Genomic DNA, 15,598 nt, shown 5'->3' with positions numbered 1-15,598 from the left:
ATCGTATCAAGTCGAAAGTGAACGCGCATATACTGTGTGGAACAGATCGGACGAACATTTGAGTAGATTGTCGCTACATTACTCGTGATTGTCGTGAAATCAGAACTCCCTGTTGTCATGGTATCAAAAGTTGGAAGGCCCAGTTTTTTTTTGGAACGTAATATAGGCTTTTCTAAAACCCAGACAGAGGTGATTTTGTATCCCAAGTAAATGTATAAATTCTTGACTGCCTTGCAAAATCCAAATTTTCAAAGTAAGCTGTGCACAGTGCATTGCGTGATCGAGTGGGCTGTGATTGCAGCTAGGTCTCCCTGTATATTTCTCCATGGTACCAGATTGCAAGGTGTCTGCTCCGTCGTCTACTAAGATTTTTCGCTTCGTTTAAAATTGTTCATTATCTTCAAGGTTGACCGGTTTTTACTTTTATAGTACTTGTGTTTTCCGCTTTTAAGTTTATTTCAACCGTTATTGGAGATCTTGAAGGGTTCTGAGGTATGTAACATAAACTTTTAAATGAACTTTCGTGTCTGAGGCTTTAAATTTGGTTATTAAAAATAGACCTTGGTCTTGGTGAGCCAGTGTTTTCTATAAAATTAAAGGCTTTATTCCTTTTATAAAACATGACAGCTTGTCAAGGCGGGAAATAATGATGATTTCTGTTTAATATTTAAAAAATACGCTAATATTTTAGCAATGAGTGGTCAATAATATAGCAAACTGACGTGTTTGACACATAAACATTTTGTAAATGGTCTCACTGACAGCTTGCATTTGTGGCACATTCCTGTTTCTGCGATTTTTATGATGTTTATTATTGTTGTAGCGAGAAATGAAGTAAAGAGTTACTAAGAATCGTTTCAAATCTGGATGGCCAACTAGAGACAATGATAGCAGCAGGAGAACCCCGAGAGTTTTGCCCTTTCGGGAGGGAGCATATTAGAAGCTATCACCCTGGCAAGGGCTGCTCCTCCGCTGCGGCAACGTGTGCCAAATTGTTGCTAAAGGCTCCTGACCAAGAGAAAATTGATATTTCCGGACAACGGCTCAGCTCCACTAAAGAGGGGTGTGTTTTAATGCAGGGAGATTCCTTTGAGGTCAGTTTTATATTCAAAAATGATTTGTTACTGCATTTAAATATGCCAAGCTGTTATAGACATTGATACAGGGTTTATACAAACCTGGAAAAATCAGGGAAATAAAAAGTTGACAAAAACCTCAGGGAAATTTAGAATTTTTAGTAAAATTCAGGGAAATTTGCGTCAAACAGGGGCCGAATAATTAAGCAAAATGTTCGTTAACATTCCCTCCATACGAATTGCATTAGACCCAACTTTGCCGGCTCGTAACTCTGTTTCTACGAGAGATACGGGGATGTCCTTAGAGTATGTTATAGCCCAATTTGTCCCCCATCCAACCATACTATAAACTTAGGGCTACGACAAACAGGGGCCGAGATATTAAGCAAAACGTAAACAAACAACCCCTCCATACGAATTGCATTAGACCCAACTTTGCCGGCTCGTAACTCTGTTTCTACTAGAGATACGGGGATGTCCTTTGAGTATGTTATAGCCCAATTTGTCCCCCATCCAACCATACTATAAACTTAGGGCTACGACAAACAGGGGCCGAGATATTAAGCAAAACGTAAACAAACAACCCCTCCATACGAATTGCATTAGACCCAACTTTGCCGGCTCGTAACTCTGTTTCTACTAGAGATACGGGGATGTCCTTTGAGTATGTTATAGCCCAATTTGTCCCCCATCCAACCATACTATAAACTTAGGGCTACGACAAACAGGGGCCGAGATATTAAGCAAAACGTAAACAAACAACCCCTCCATACGAATTGCATTAGACCCAACTTTGCCGGCTCGTAACTCTGTTTCTACGAGAGATACGGGGATGTCCTTAGAGTATGTTATAGCCCAATTTGTCCCCCATCCAACCATACTATAAACTTAGGGCTACGACAAACAGGGGCCGAGATATTAAGCAAAACGTAAACAAACAACCCCTCCATACGAATTGCATTAGACCCAACTTTGCCGGCTCGTAACTCTGTTTCTACTAGAGATACGGGGATGTCCTTAGAGTATGTTATAGCCCAATTTGTCCCCCATCCAACCATACTATAAACTTAGGGCTACGACAAACAGGGGCCGAGATATTAAGCAAAACGTAAACAAACAACCCCTCCATACGAATTGCATTAGACCCAACTTTGCCGGCTCGTAACTCTGTTTCTACTAGAGATACGGGGATGTCCTTTGAGTATGTTATAGCCCAATTTGTCCCCCATCCAACCATACTATAAACTTAGGGCTACGACAAACAGGGGCCGAGATATTAAGCAAAACGTAAACAAACAACCCCTCCATACGAATTGCATTAGACCCAACTTTGCCGGCTCGTAACTCTGTTTCTACTAGAGATACGGGGATGTCCTTTGAGTATGTTATAGCCCAATTTGTCCCCCATCCAACCATACTATAAACTTAGGGCTACGACAAACAGGGGCCGAGATATTAAGCAAAACGTAAACAAACAACCCCTCCATACGAATTGCATTAGACCCAACTTTGCCGGCTCGTAACTCTGTTTCTACTAGAGATACGGGGATGTCCTTTGAGTATGTTATAGCCCAATTTGTCCCCCATCCAACCATACTATAAACTTAGGGCTACGACAAACAGGGGCCGAGATATTAAGCAAAACGTAAACAAACAACCCCTCCATACGAATTGCATTAGACCCAACTTTGCCGGCTCGTAACTCTGTTTCTACTAGAGATACGGGGATGTCCTTTGAGTATGTTATAGCCCAATTTGCCCCCCTCCTTTCGATAAAATTTGCTCCATAGGATACTCCATATACGGGAAAAAACGTGGAAAACTCAGGGAAATAATTGGGGAAAAAAACCTGGAAATCTCAGGGAAATTTGTTTTTCAAAAGTTGTATGAACCCAATATAGGGAGTTGAAACTTGGCACTTGAAAGAAGGTAAAGATGGTTCGGAAGAAGAACTCTACATCTTTGGCCATGTTGTGGTTTGGAGCAAAAACAATGGATGTGGAATGTTTAAGATGCAAAAATCATTTACCATGGATTCCCCCATAAAACAAGTGAGTTTCAGTCAAATAGAGTAATTTTCTGTGACTGAACAGAAATGAAACGTTGTGTCTGATTTGAAAATGTTTAACATTTTTTTATGCATTGTTTTTGCTAGGCATTATGGTGTGATACTTTTAAGAACACGAGTATATCAAACATCAAAGATGCAGAAACAGGTATGAGATAATATCCTTTTAGAGCATTTTTGTGGTGCATCAGTGTTCAAAAAAACCTGGGTTTTTCTGGGTTCTATTGGATTTTTTTTCTTGGGAGAGGGGGGGGGGGGTTAATCTTTAGCAATTGCGTGCAATGTAGAAATTGTCATTCAAAAGTCACTGCTAATATAGAAAGTCTTAAAATGTTTCATAATACTTTTTTAAGTTGAAATAATAAATATCTTAAACTATAATTTTTAAAATGAGATTTTTCTAGCATTGAATTGAATTCATCAAAATTTAAAATCTTAGTGATGGGTTTTTTTTACGGTAGCAGGGTATTTTTAATTCGAACCCTGTAATTTTTGTTTTTATGTAGGTGCGTCTATTGGGCCAAGCATTTGCATATTGGACAATTCGAGCATTCACGTAATTAATGGGGATGGACATATTTTTACAACGCCTCTGCCTTTCCAAGTAAGTCTGGCTACGATCGTTTAAATTGATCATAGAATTTTGGCTGGAAGAACAATTATCTGAATAGAAGAAAAAAAAAATGAAACCATTTGATGTTGAATGCAAGTCGCGAGCAACAGATATTTTCCATCAGAAGGCGACACCGTTTTGTCGCTTCATTTTGCTATAGCTACAGAGTCACACCCACTTTGCAGCAAGTGCAATTTGCGCGCTATAGATCTTTTCCAACAGAGGGGCGGATCGGGCGATACCATCGCGTGGTTATTTTAGGGCAGCGCCTGCACAGCGCCACTCCGCGATAAATATTGAAACTTTATCGACTCAAACCATAGCCATAACATGATCTATGAGTCGAAGAGTTTCGGGAATCTCCCGCTAGGGGCGACTTCATATGATGCCACTAGAAGAACGGGAGTTTTAGCCTATCATTCCAGCACATCTGTGTTTAATGGTCTTAGCTGTAGTCTTGGTAGTGGACCCGCTATTCTCACTGCAGCAACTGCTAGTCGCGAGCTACTGATCTTTTCCAACAGAGGGCGACACCGGATGCTATAGTTATTGAGTAATTTCGGTAGAGAGGGGGAGTGAACTGTGTATCCCCAACGTTGGGGGCAACTTTGTAAGAGAGAATACCATTTGCCCCCGGAAAGGGGGTTAAGAATGGGAAAAAAAATTACTGTATAGTGTTGCTCATGGTTATTTATGTAAAATTTTTCTTTTTTTATTCGTTTAGGTATCGCGAATTTGGAACAGTCAATTTGGAATTGTTATTGAGCGAAAACCGGTTTCTAATGATGAGGGACCATTGAAGTAAGTATGGCGTGTGTAAGAATTAATGCTACCATGGCCTATAAATTTAGTATCTGTGGATGACACCATGTGCAGTAATCTCAGTTAAAAATCTACTTTATTAACTCATACAATTTTAGGAATGAGTGGGACAATTTTCCTCTTGTTTTCAATCTTCTATACCCGCACGATGATATTACCCCCGTTGTAATGAGCCGTGGAAGTCTTTCATACTTTTTGGATTCGAAAGAAGAGATCATTTATTCTTCACCATCACATTCTTTATTGATAACTTACAGCAAATCTTCCAAATTTCATAACATTTATAGAGTCAGATGTACGACTAAAGAGGTATGCTCTCACTTTCACCGTAACTTCGTAAGATATGTTCCGTAACTTTGTCACTGGTTACTGAGCGGTTGTCATGAAGTGACGTAAGTCATAGATTCTCTGGTAAGGCTCTCAAAGACTCAGTACAGATTAAATAAGAAGATGGACTGCAAACTTAACCACCACCGAGTGTAGGGCTTCAATTCTCGCTTGTCGTTCTCGAACTAGCTCGAGCTGTAAGTCTCCAGCATTACGAAGTGTATGAAGCGTCATACATACTTATGGAACATATCTTATAAACTTACGCTTTGGCTCAATTACGAGTGAGACGAAATACCCTTTGCTATAGGAGCGAGACTTAACAGGCGATAGAGTATCAAATTCGTCGCAAATGCGCCAACCGTCAATATTTGAGGTTTCACCCATATCATACGCGGCTGCGTCAAACTCCTCTAAATCCACCACGGCGAGCAGTTCTCAATCACATTCGAAATACTCTCAGCTGGCCTTTTCTCCTAATCACAGCTATACGTGTTCTCCGAAAAATGTCAAATTACCTTCTAGAACACCGTCCTTAATTGATAATTCCTCACCATTGTCTAAAGTTGCTAGTCCTCACACTTCCAGTCTTACACATATGGCCACTTTAAGGTTTGTAATATCGCAAAAACGGACAATAGCACTTTCCCAAAAAATGTCAGATTTCCTCGAGTCGGTTCAATTTCCCAACTTGACCAAAAACCATTTCAGTCGTTCTCAGTCGCCTACCGTTACTGGCGCTTCCGCGGGCGGTCATCATCGCTTTAATTTTGGAACACCCTTAGGACCGCAACGTCCCGGAAGTGTCTACAGTCCAAGAGCCTCCCAACATCTATCTGGTCAATTTTCAGAATCACTGATGTACCAAGTTGGAGTACCTATCATACCCGATTTGTGCCTTGAACATGTTTGGACTGATAAGTATTGGTAAGTTATTATACCGTTGAACTTAATTATATTTAAGTGTGTAGTTCCTCGTACGTGTCACGGAACAATTTAATTTACTGATGGTCTGACTTATTAACTTTTATTTTAGTTCATCTAGCCAGAATAGGAAAGTTTTCTTTACCGTTGACATTTCTGGACAGAATTACCTTTGCCTTTTTTTAAAAGAGGAAAAAGTTCTGAGGTAAATTTAAAGTCTTTCATTTTAGTGAAAGCAAATGTCGGCTCCTGTGGCGCCCCCAACTTTTACCCAGCAATATTTCCTTGCCAAAAGGCAAGAACCAATTAGAACTTGTCCACGAGGGTGGAGCTAGAACTTGTCCACGAGGGTGGAGCTAGAACTTGTCCACGAGGGTGGAGCTAGAACTTGTCCACGAGGGTGGAGCTAGAACTTGTCCACGAGGGTGGAGCTAGAACTTGTCCACGAGGGTGGGGCTAGAACTTGTCCACGAGGGTGGGGCTAGAACTTGTCCACGAGGGTGGGGCTAGAACTTGTCCACGAGGGTGGGGCTAGAACTTGTCCACGAGGGTGGGGCTAGAACTTGTCCACGAGGGTGGGGCTAGAACTTGTCCACGAGGGTGGGGCTAGAACTTGTCCACGAGGGTGGGGCTAGAACTTGTCCACGAGGGTGGGGCTAGAAATTGTCCACGAGGGTGGGGCTAGAACTTGTCCACGAGGGTGGGGCTAGAACTTGTCCACGAGGGTGGAGCTAGAACTTGTCCACGAGGGTGGAGCTAAAACTAGCCTTTGCTAAGCTTAGCGGAAAAATCAACTCCACCCCTCGATTATGTTAGCACCCATTTGTTTAAACTAAACCTCAGTCGAGATTTGCTTTATTTTGATCTTTATTCCCTTTGGAATAATGATACGCTAAAACCCCCGTTCTTCTAATGGCATCGCCTGTCGTCTCCCCTAGCGGGAGAGTCCCGAAACTTTTCGACTCATGGATAATGTTACTGCTATAGTTTGAGTCAAAATGGTTTCAATTTTGGTCGCGGCGTGGCGCTGGAGAGGCGCTGCCATAAAAGAACCACTGGCCATATATATCCATTCCAGTCCATATGTGTTTAATGGTCTTATAAATAACTAAGCTTAAGTATTTAAATTTTTCAAGATTAATAAAATTTGAGGAAAGCAACAATATGGAGAAACTCATATTTGGTGCTGTTAGCGTTATACCAGCTCGAGATGTAGAGCCAGTGAAAGCCTTAAAAATGCTCTTTGTTTATGATGAAATGGCAACATTTACTCTTTATACTGGCCCTGTAAAAGTATGCTCGTGGTTTTGTTGTTCAATTTGAAAAGGGGAATTGAACAGTAATTGGGTTTTTTTTATTTTAGGTTTGCAAGGTACATATTCCCGGAACACTGGGTATGGTGGATGTACTGCCTAGTGTGAGTCGTTGGAGGGACTCTTTGCTTTCAGGAACTCCCAGAAGAAGTAGCTTAGCTCCTGCTGCGAAAACTCATAATTCTTTGGAGGTTAGGTTTCAGGAAAAGGTATGCTTTGTGGAGATTGATGCTTTTTACAAAAGGGTGCTTGATTCTTTATGTAAAAGCCAATTATATGCGCAGTTTCAGATGCTATCTCCAGTACAGGCACAGACTGAAACATCCGTTAATGACTATTCATTTCTAGAAGATAGTTCTCTCGGCAATTTTATTGCACAATTACGAGATGGAACTAATTATAGCGTTACAATTGTAAATATTGGTTATGAAACCTTACACTATGAACATTACGTACTAAACATTTGTAATTTTAACAGCAAACCAACACTAATGAATTCTTCAAGATTAATTTACCAAAGATGGCTACTTCTGATATAGGTAAGAGCAAATTTAGTTAATATGGTGGTTTAGTTCAAACAAGTGCCACTAGATGGCCTTAGTGTGACGTCACCCATGCTATTTGCCGACCACTGAAAAAACTTAGCCCATGACATTATGCCTAGGCACTGACGTCACAACTTTAATTAGCCAAATCTCTCATTAGTTAAAGTGATTTGAAAAAGAACGTTTCTTTCTCTCATTAGTGTCAAAAATCCTCAAAGCTTTAAAATCGGTTTTGCCAAAGGACATTGCTTCTCAGATTCTATTGAAATGGTACACGATAAGAAATGCACCTGGTCCATGCGATTCTACGGCACAAACGGAATTGGTTTGCTTCTTTCAATGTCTCTTGGGTATGTTAGGGTACGACGTCGAAGTATCGGGAATGTCTGATGCGTTACATGATCGCGATTATTCCGCATCGCCTGTGGAGAAAAAGAAATTTAAAAACAGTGAAAAGGGTACGGATGATGTAAGTACTTCCTTTAATTCTGCCGCTCATCTTTAATCCTGTTTATGAATATTTAATTAATGCAATTTTTAAGGACTTCAATTACTTACTGTCGTCGCGGTACGAGAAACCGTTATCAATGGAGTTGAAGCAATTGGGTTTGAAAATTGCCAGTAATAAAATGAAGAAAGTTCCATTACAAAATCAATGCTCATCCATCAATACTTCGTCACCAATATATATTTATCTTCCATCAATACTCTTCACGCTGCATCTTATTTATGAGGTACTTTTACATGATATAGTATTGTTATAGAAACAGGTACTGATATAATACTTTATTAGGACATGAAATTGAACACATTGGAATATGAAACTTTACCTTTCATTGCTAGAGTATTACACCAATTGGCGGGGTTAGTAATAAACCGTAGAAAAATTCAGAGGTGATATATTATAATACATTACACGTTATTTTCAACAGAAGCATAGGACTAACAGAATATAAAGACCACTACTGGCGGGACATACCTGACGTACTGTCTCATGAACCCTCGTCTTTGAATATGGAGGCAATAGGTAATGTTAATGCTAAGAGGATGATGGATGGTATAGTCTTTGGTATCAAATAGTGGGATATTATCATTGATTGATCATTCTAGTTGAAGTAATATACGTTTTAACATTTTTCTTCAATAGATAAAGATAGTTCGCCCATACAAATCCCCGCTAGTTTTCCTCAATCACCTCCAAGCATATATGCTTGGCTTCTTGATTGCATATCTCAAAAACCAATTACACCATTTCCGTATATTCCTTGGGTGACTACAAACATCAAAAATATCATCTTGGTATGTGATATTAACCTTCTTATATAATTACTATAATTTCTTTAATGATAATTTAAAAATATTATAATATTAGTTATTTTACTACTTGAGAGATGGCGATACGCATAAAGACTTAAACCCTGAGAAATTTTTAACTAAAATTGCTGCACCTGGTAAGCTTTAATGCAGTTGCACTTTGCTTTACATGCAGTAGCTTGATTGCATAAACATTGATTGACAGGTATGCGTAAACCAGAAGAGTTAGAACCAGTATTAGCATTAATGAAGAAAGAAGAAAATTTCTCCGTTGAAGAAAGAATTGTTGAATTACTTTCCTACGTTGATTGTTCTGTTGAAGATTTGGATAATCTTCCGTTTGGAATATCTCTACCCATTCAGGGAGCTATCTTTCACTGCCGGAAGAATCCTCCACCTAATTGGCCAAAGGAAACTTACAATCTGATCAGTTGAGTATTGAATAAGAATAGGTGTCGAGCTATGATACCTGGATAAGTCAGGGATTTGTTTTGATCTGACAAACCATGCGTTGATCGAATACGAAAATTTAGTACAAACCCTGCTAATGTTTAGTTTAGTACGACCATCTTAGTTCTCTTAGGAAGTATACCAATAATTTTTTTAGGGAGACAGGAATTGACGATATTAATGCGGGAACTGGCTCCGATATTTAGAAGACCATTAAGCAATCTTCCAACATTAGAAAGGAAAAGTTCTCCAGCGACTAAAGACGAAGATGACGGATTTGATCATCTGAACCAATCTGTGAGTTTTCTTCTTTCTGTTTTTTTGGTCTGTGGAGTATACGATGTTTACTCGCCTGGCAGGTCCTCAATTTGAGGTTTAATAAAGATCAACGCATTCAAGATGTATGTAGGATGTTACAGTCTTCAACACCCGTTCGAGTGGCACTGGTTCAAAGGCCAGAAGTTAGGTATGCCGAACAAATTCAATATAATACACAGTTTAGTGGTTTTAACTTTCAAGCTAATTTTTATTCGCATCTTTCCTACAAAAGTGATCACGAATTCCTGGAAGAACAAGAGAAATACTTGTACACGCTTTGTATTAGAACTATGGCCCTACCAACTGGCAGGTTTGTTTCATTGTTTTTTAGTAGTAAATGAAATTAAGCATGTATGTGTTGAAGTTTGTTCTCATATGTCATTTATGCTAAGTTAAAGCTCCTTCATCAAGCGTAATATTTAACATGATTTCTAGGGGTATGTTCACACTTCGCACCTGTATGCCGGTTGTGACTGAAACTCTACCAATACCAAAGTTGTGCTTAACTGGTCGAGCACCTCCGAGGAACAACACCATAGAGTTGACTCATATTGATGTTCCTTCTAATATGAATGTTTGGCCCTTATTTCATAATGGAGTTGCTGCGGGCCTCAGAATCGCTCCCAATGCTTCAGAAGTATGCGCACGCATTGATTGATCTTTTATAAATCAACAATGAAATCATTAATTAACAATTATATGTACAGATCCATTCCACTTGGATTGTTTATAACAAACCCAAAAGCACAAACAGCACTGATTCACCAACAGAACACGCTGGGTTTCTAATGGGTTTGGGTCTTAATGGTCACTTGAAGAACTTGACAACTATGAGTGTTCATGATTACCTTTGTAAAGTGAGTGTGGTTTATTTCTGATTTTGAATTGCATTGTCATCAACTAGTTAAGTATATTTCATCTTTGAAAAATGGGCGTGATATAAACGTAACTTTTTTTTTTCAAAATTCTTTAGAATCAGGAACTCACTAGTGTTGGACTTCTTCTTGGTTTAGCCGCGTCAAAGTAAGTTATTAGTAATTAATAAGTCTTGTGACATTACATTTAATGCGGAATGATACATAGGATATAGCGCCTATAACTGTACTATTTTATAAAATGAATTTCATCCCAAAGGGGATTATCGTGAGATACCAAAAGCTATCCTTGCTTAGACAAACAAAGTAGTGTCCCCTAAAATATCATCCCTTTTTGTAACTAAGAGAAAGACTTCATTACTTTACAAACGTCTTTGTATCGTTCCACAGTTATTCTACGGTACAGGCACGCATACCCGGATGGGGTTTGGCAAGTTAACCCTACCAAGACTAGATTGTAGTGGCTCACATTCCCAATCGGCCACTTTAATCTAGCCTTGGTACAGTTAGGTTCTCCTTAGCCTTGACTGAACTTAAGAAAAAGCGTGGAATCATTACACCAACAATTATATGCGCGAGAAGTTAATGTTAAGTATATGATGCTTAGGCTGGGTACAATGGATGTTGCAACCACGAAGATTATGAGCATCCATCTTGAAGCGTTGCTTCCTCCAACGTCAACGGAGCTGGATGTTCCTCCGATGCTTCAAGTAGCCGCTGTTTTAGGTGTGGGATTGCTTTACCAAGGCTCTGTCCATAGACATATAGCCGAAGTTCTTTTGGGAGAGATTGGTCGACCACCTGGACCAGAAATGGAACATTGCATTGACAGAGAAAGTTACGCCCTCGCATCTGGTTTGGCACTCGGTTTAGTTACACTAGGTGTAAGTTATACATGATCAAGTGTATAACTAAGCAAATTAAACCGCACCACCATCTGATTTTATAGCGTGGTAGTGAAGTTGCGGCTCTGTCTGATCTTCCAATAGCAGATCAGTTGTATCACTTCATGGTTGGGGGTCATAAAAGACCATTGGTAAGTACTTACGTTAATTTTTAGTGTGATTAAAGGTTTTTCGTAATTGTTTTCTTTGGGTAAAGACTGGAATTCACAAAGAGAAGCAGAAGTCACCTAGTTATCAAATTAGAGAAGGTGACTCGGTTAATGTTGATGTCACCAGCCCTGGTGCTACACTCGCTTTGGGGATGATGTTCTTCAACACTGGCAATAGGTATGTTTTATGACTTTTTCAATCGAAGTACATCATATAGTGAAAAATATAACATTGTGGTGGCGTTATTACAACATTTTTACAGGGCGATTGCTGAATGGATGGAGGTACCGGATACCCAGTATCTTTTAGATATGGTGCGACCAGACTTCCTCATGTTGAGGGTATGTTAATTTAATTTAATTAACTTGCTTGAACCATATAACCAATTGTTTCATATTTATGACAAGTTTCAATCTCATTTTTCTATTACTTTAATTCTTTCATAATTAAGACTATAAGTCACTCTCTCATATTGTGGGATGATGTACTGCCTTCGAAATCGTGGGTTGAATCTCATCTTCCATTGGTAAGTTATGTTTTAATTAATTTTGTCATAAAACTTAATTAATTACTTAAAAAGTTAAAACTTAATGAGATACGAGACCATTTTGTTTCTTAGATCGTATCAACTCACGCTCTCAAGAAAGGTCAGACCAATTCCGATGTTGACTATGAGACAATGAGGTAAATTTAAGTATTCCAGGACTTAATTGCTATTTACTTTAATTGAAGAATTAAGTTTATTTACTTAGGTTTAATTTTTGGTGTTTCATTTCTAGCCAAGCTTACTGCAATGTTGTAGCTGGTGCCTGTATGAGTCTTGGTTTGAAATTTGCTGGCTCAGCGAATGAAGAAGCATTTGATACTTTGGTAAATACGAAAATAAAAATAGTCTTTATTACAATTAACATAAAAAAATTAAACACTGAATATTAATTTCCTTTTTCCCCTAAGTTTCACTATGCTAGAATGTTTCTGTCACTGTCAGGAAAACCAGTTGCTGAGCAAGCTGGTAAAAATACAATAGAAACTTGTTTAAATGTCACAGTATTATCACTCGCTATGGTACGTAGGTCCGAGGGGGTAGACACTTGAGAACTCAGGTGTACACTATGTCTTGAACTCAATGTACTGTCAAAGCTGAACTCTGAGTTCCGAAGGCTTTGAACTCAATGCACTGTCAAAGCTGAACTCTTTTGAACTCAGGTGTACACAGAGATCCAAAGTGTCTACCCCCTCGCGTAGGTCTACCTGTAATAATTATCCGTATATAAATAAGAGAAAAATGTATATTCCTATTTGAATAAAATTAAAGGTAATGACGGGTACTGGCGATTTGGAAGTGTTGAGACTATGTCGTCATCTAAGAAGTCGTATTAGCCACGCATCAAGTTATGTCCAATATGGTTCTCATATGGCAACTCACATGGCTCTTGGACTGCTGTTTTTGGGTGGTGGAAGGTAATGTAATCTTTGATTTTCTAAATTTTTAATTATATATCTGCAGTTGTTGTGCTAATTTTAATTAATAATTAGCACTTCATTATGTTAGAAATAATAGTTTTTCTTTGCGTGTGACTTTCAGATTTACATTAAAAACTACTCCAGGTGCGATTGGAGCGTTACTTTGTGCATTTTTTCCTAAATTCCCTACGCATAGCAATGATAACAGGTAAACTTCTAGGAGATATCACAATTATGTTAAATTATTCCACAAGTCGCTTGCTGTGGGTAAAATTATTATACCTGCGCCATTTCCGCAGTATAGGGACTTGGCAATTCGGGTTTAACTCCGCCCCCAGCGCCATTATGGTATGTTTTTTAACAGAATGAAAGCTATATAAGCCCCTCCTCCTGCTATGTTTTTTAGCACTAGTGGAAGGTAGCCTGACGTTGCATGACGTAGTAATGCCAAGTCCCTATTCGCGGCTTTTCTGAGAACTAAAGGGAGATAGTTTCAGCTACGAAGCGGTGGCCAGTGGCTTTTGGAAACTTAAATCTATGCAGCTTTATCAGGTGTTTGATAATTTCTTGGATTACAGGTATCATCTTCAAGCATTTAGGCATCTATACGCGTTAGCTGTCGAGCCAAGGCTAGTAATACCGAGAGACATTGATACTGGGAAAGTTGTCTATACTCATTTCAAAATGGTATTTAAAGACACCGATCGCTATACAGGTTCGCATTACTCTGTTAAAGCACCGTGTATTCTACCTGAACTGACCAATCTCAAAGAGGTAAGTGGTAGTACTTATTTTATTAATATTTGCTGAACAAAACTAGGACTTAAAGTTACGTCTACCAAATGTCCCAATCATTGAACCCACTTCTGTCTTTACCTAATTAGTTATTTTTAATTGTTTGAAAGGTCATTGTAGAAGATTCTCGGTATTGGCCTATTAAATTCGATCATGAACAAAACTGGAAAACTCTAAGGTAATTTAGCTTACGGTTTTAGAATAGTGTTACATTTTCAAATGTTATTGACCGGTTTCTAATATAATGTGTGTGTAGAATTTTATTGGAACGAGATGGCCATGTATACGTAAAACAGAAAGCCGGATGTTTGCCTTACACAGAAGATCCGAAAGGATTTCGCAGTGTTCTTTCTCAATGCATGATGCAAGATACAGTTCATGGATGGACTGTTAAAGTAAGCTCGCGTTATGTCAAAACGATTCTATAATGATTTAAGTTTGCTTAAAGGTTTCCTTAAAGCAAGGCAGGAAATTACCTGCTAATGCAGCCATTATATTAATTCTAAACTTTTAAATTGATTACCAGCCTACAGCAATGACAGCGTTTTCATCAGACCCAATGGTGCTAAATTACTCCAGTGTTTTTCTGCTTCCTTATTCGAAAATTTTCCAGGTAAATATTACCTATAGACCATTTTGATGGAACTTAATGAATGGGAAAGGCATGGTGTAGAACTCGGCTACTTTCTCCTTCACACGCTAAGACATTTCTTTTGTCAAATGGTGTATTTACTATAAATTATTTACATCTATTGCAAATTATGTCATTAGGAAAGTGCTCTTCAGAAGCAACTTTGTGCATTACTCTTTGAATGTGCTACAATGGAGAAGACTGAAGCTTTTCCCATATACTTGCAACTTGTTCAGGTTTGTGAATTAAACACGATTGTTACTTGAAAATCGAAATTATTTGACTTGATGATAACGTGAAAAAGATCCTTCAATCGAATAGTTCATTTTCCCGCATCTTCTCTATTATTTGTAGCTTTTATCAAGCTCGACTTCGTCATCGTGTTTGGCCTACAAGCAACTCAATCTTATTCTGGAATACCAGCGTAGATTTCCTCAAAGGACATCGTTAGTGAATCCAGACTACATCGCTTCTTTAAAGATAGCAATTGAGAAGGAAATCAATGCCAAAGTTGCAGGTAAAAATCACCACACGTGGTCCCTGCTCTCCATATTAATACTTAAAGGAATATTTCACCCTTGAATTTACTCTTTTTAATTCCAAAAAGCTTATTAAATATTTCACAATCATTTGTTGCTTTTTACGAAGGAGTTTTGCCTGATTTGGGAAAATATCTGAAGGGTAACAACGAAGGTTCACATCCTGAGTTGGCCCCATTTCTTGTATTTTACAATATTCCTCATTTGAAGTTGGACCAGAAGTTTATTAGTAAGAATAATTTGAGAAATTGCGTTTGTAGGCCTAGAATCTATTGACATTATCGTAAACGTAACTTTATAACCTTTAATGATTTTTTCAGATTCATTGCCTAGCCTTTATAAGCAATTTCAACATATGAAAATTCCGCTTACAGCATTAACGACTCTTATGTCAGCTATGAAAATTAAATAAATCTGCTTAATTTTTCAGTTGTTAAAATTATTTGTCTTTCCTATAAAAAACATTATT

At 38.5% G+C, this 15,598-nt stretch overlaps 1 protein-coding gene across 1 annotated transcript; it reads left to right on the top strand.

Moving 5' to 3' along the window:
• Window positions 1-333: 333 nt before the first annotated feature.
• On the top strand, window positions 334-15,558 carry shtd (anaphase promoting complex subunit 1). Its single transcript, XM_089863059.1, has 45 exons — window positions 334-492; window positions 824-1,094; window positions 2,978-3,127; window positions 3,232-3,292; window positions 3,651-3,748; window positions 4,482-4,558; window positions 4,678-4,888; window positions 5,217-5,518; window positions 5,618-5,833; window positions 5,943-6,035; window positions 6,967-7,123; window positions 7,194-7,352; window positions 7,428-7,556; window positions 7,622-7,682; window positions 7,889-8,157; window positions 8,231-8,422; window positions 8,482-8,552; window positions 8,621-8,715; window positions 8,836-8,987; window positions 9,061-9,139; window positions 9,208-9,432; window positions 9,610-9,749; window positions 9,812-9,918; window positions 10,003-10,080; window positions 10,206-10,407; window positions 10,478-10,627; window positions 10,744-10,793; window positions 11,253-11,529; window positions 11,595-11,681; window positions 11,747-11,877; window positions 11,963-12,041; window positions 12,152-12,226; window positions 12,320-12,384; window positions 12,480-12,570; window positions 12,655-12,765; window positions 13,016-13,161; window positions 13,286-13,372; window positions 13,743-13,938; window positions 14,070-14,137; window positions 14,216-14,354; window positions 14,486-14,572; window positions 14,731-14,826; window positions 14,945-15,107; window positions 15,239-15,358; window positions 15,450-15,558. Exons 2-45 carry the CDS (start codon window positions 885-887, stop codon window positions 15,539-15,541), a joined length of 5,844 nt encoding a protein of 1,947 aa, XP_089719185.1. The 5' UTR covers window positions 334-492; window positions 824-884; the 3' UTR covers window positions 15,542-15,558.
• The last annotated feature ends 40 nt before the right edge of the window (window positions 15,559-15,598 follow it).

Source organism: Phalangium opilio, unplaced genomic scaffold (genome assembly GCF_054372755.1).
Source record: "Phalangium opilio isolate 3A_F unplaced genomic scaffold, DU_Popi_V2 ptg000662l_1, whole genome shotgun sequence".
Lineage (NCBI taxonomy): Eukaryota > Metazoa > Arthropoda > Arachnida > Opiliones > Phalangiidae > Phalangium > Phalangium opilio.
Note: the sequence above shows the minus strand (reverse complement) of the source record. Positions and strands in the feature narration are given on the sequence as shown.

Excerpts from the sequence above, each read along its gene's own strand:
- shtd (XM_089863059.1), top strand. The coding sequence starts at position 885 with ATGATAGCAGCAGGAGAACCCCGAGAGTTTTGCCCTTTCGGGAGGGAG. Across the intron at positions 3,128-3,231 it reads TGGATTCCCCCATAAAACAA|GCATTATGGTGTGATACTTT; the intron begins GTGAGTTTCAGT and ends TGTTTTTGCTAG. Across the intron at positions 11,530-11,594 it reads TCGGTTTAGTTACACTAGGT|CGTGGTAGTGAAGTTGCGGC; the intron begins GTAAGTTATACA and ends CTGATTTTATAG.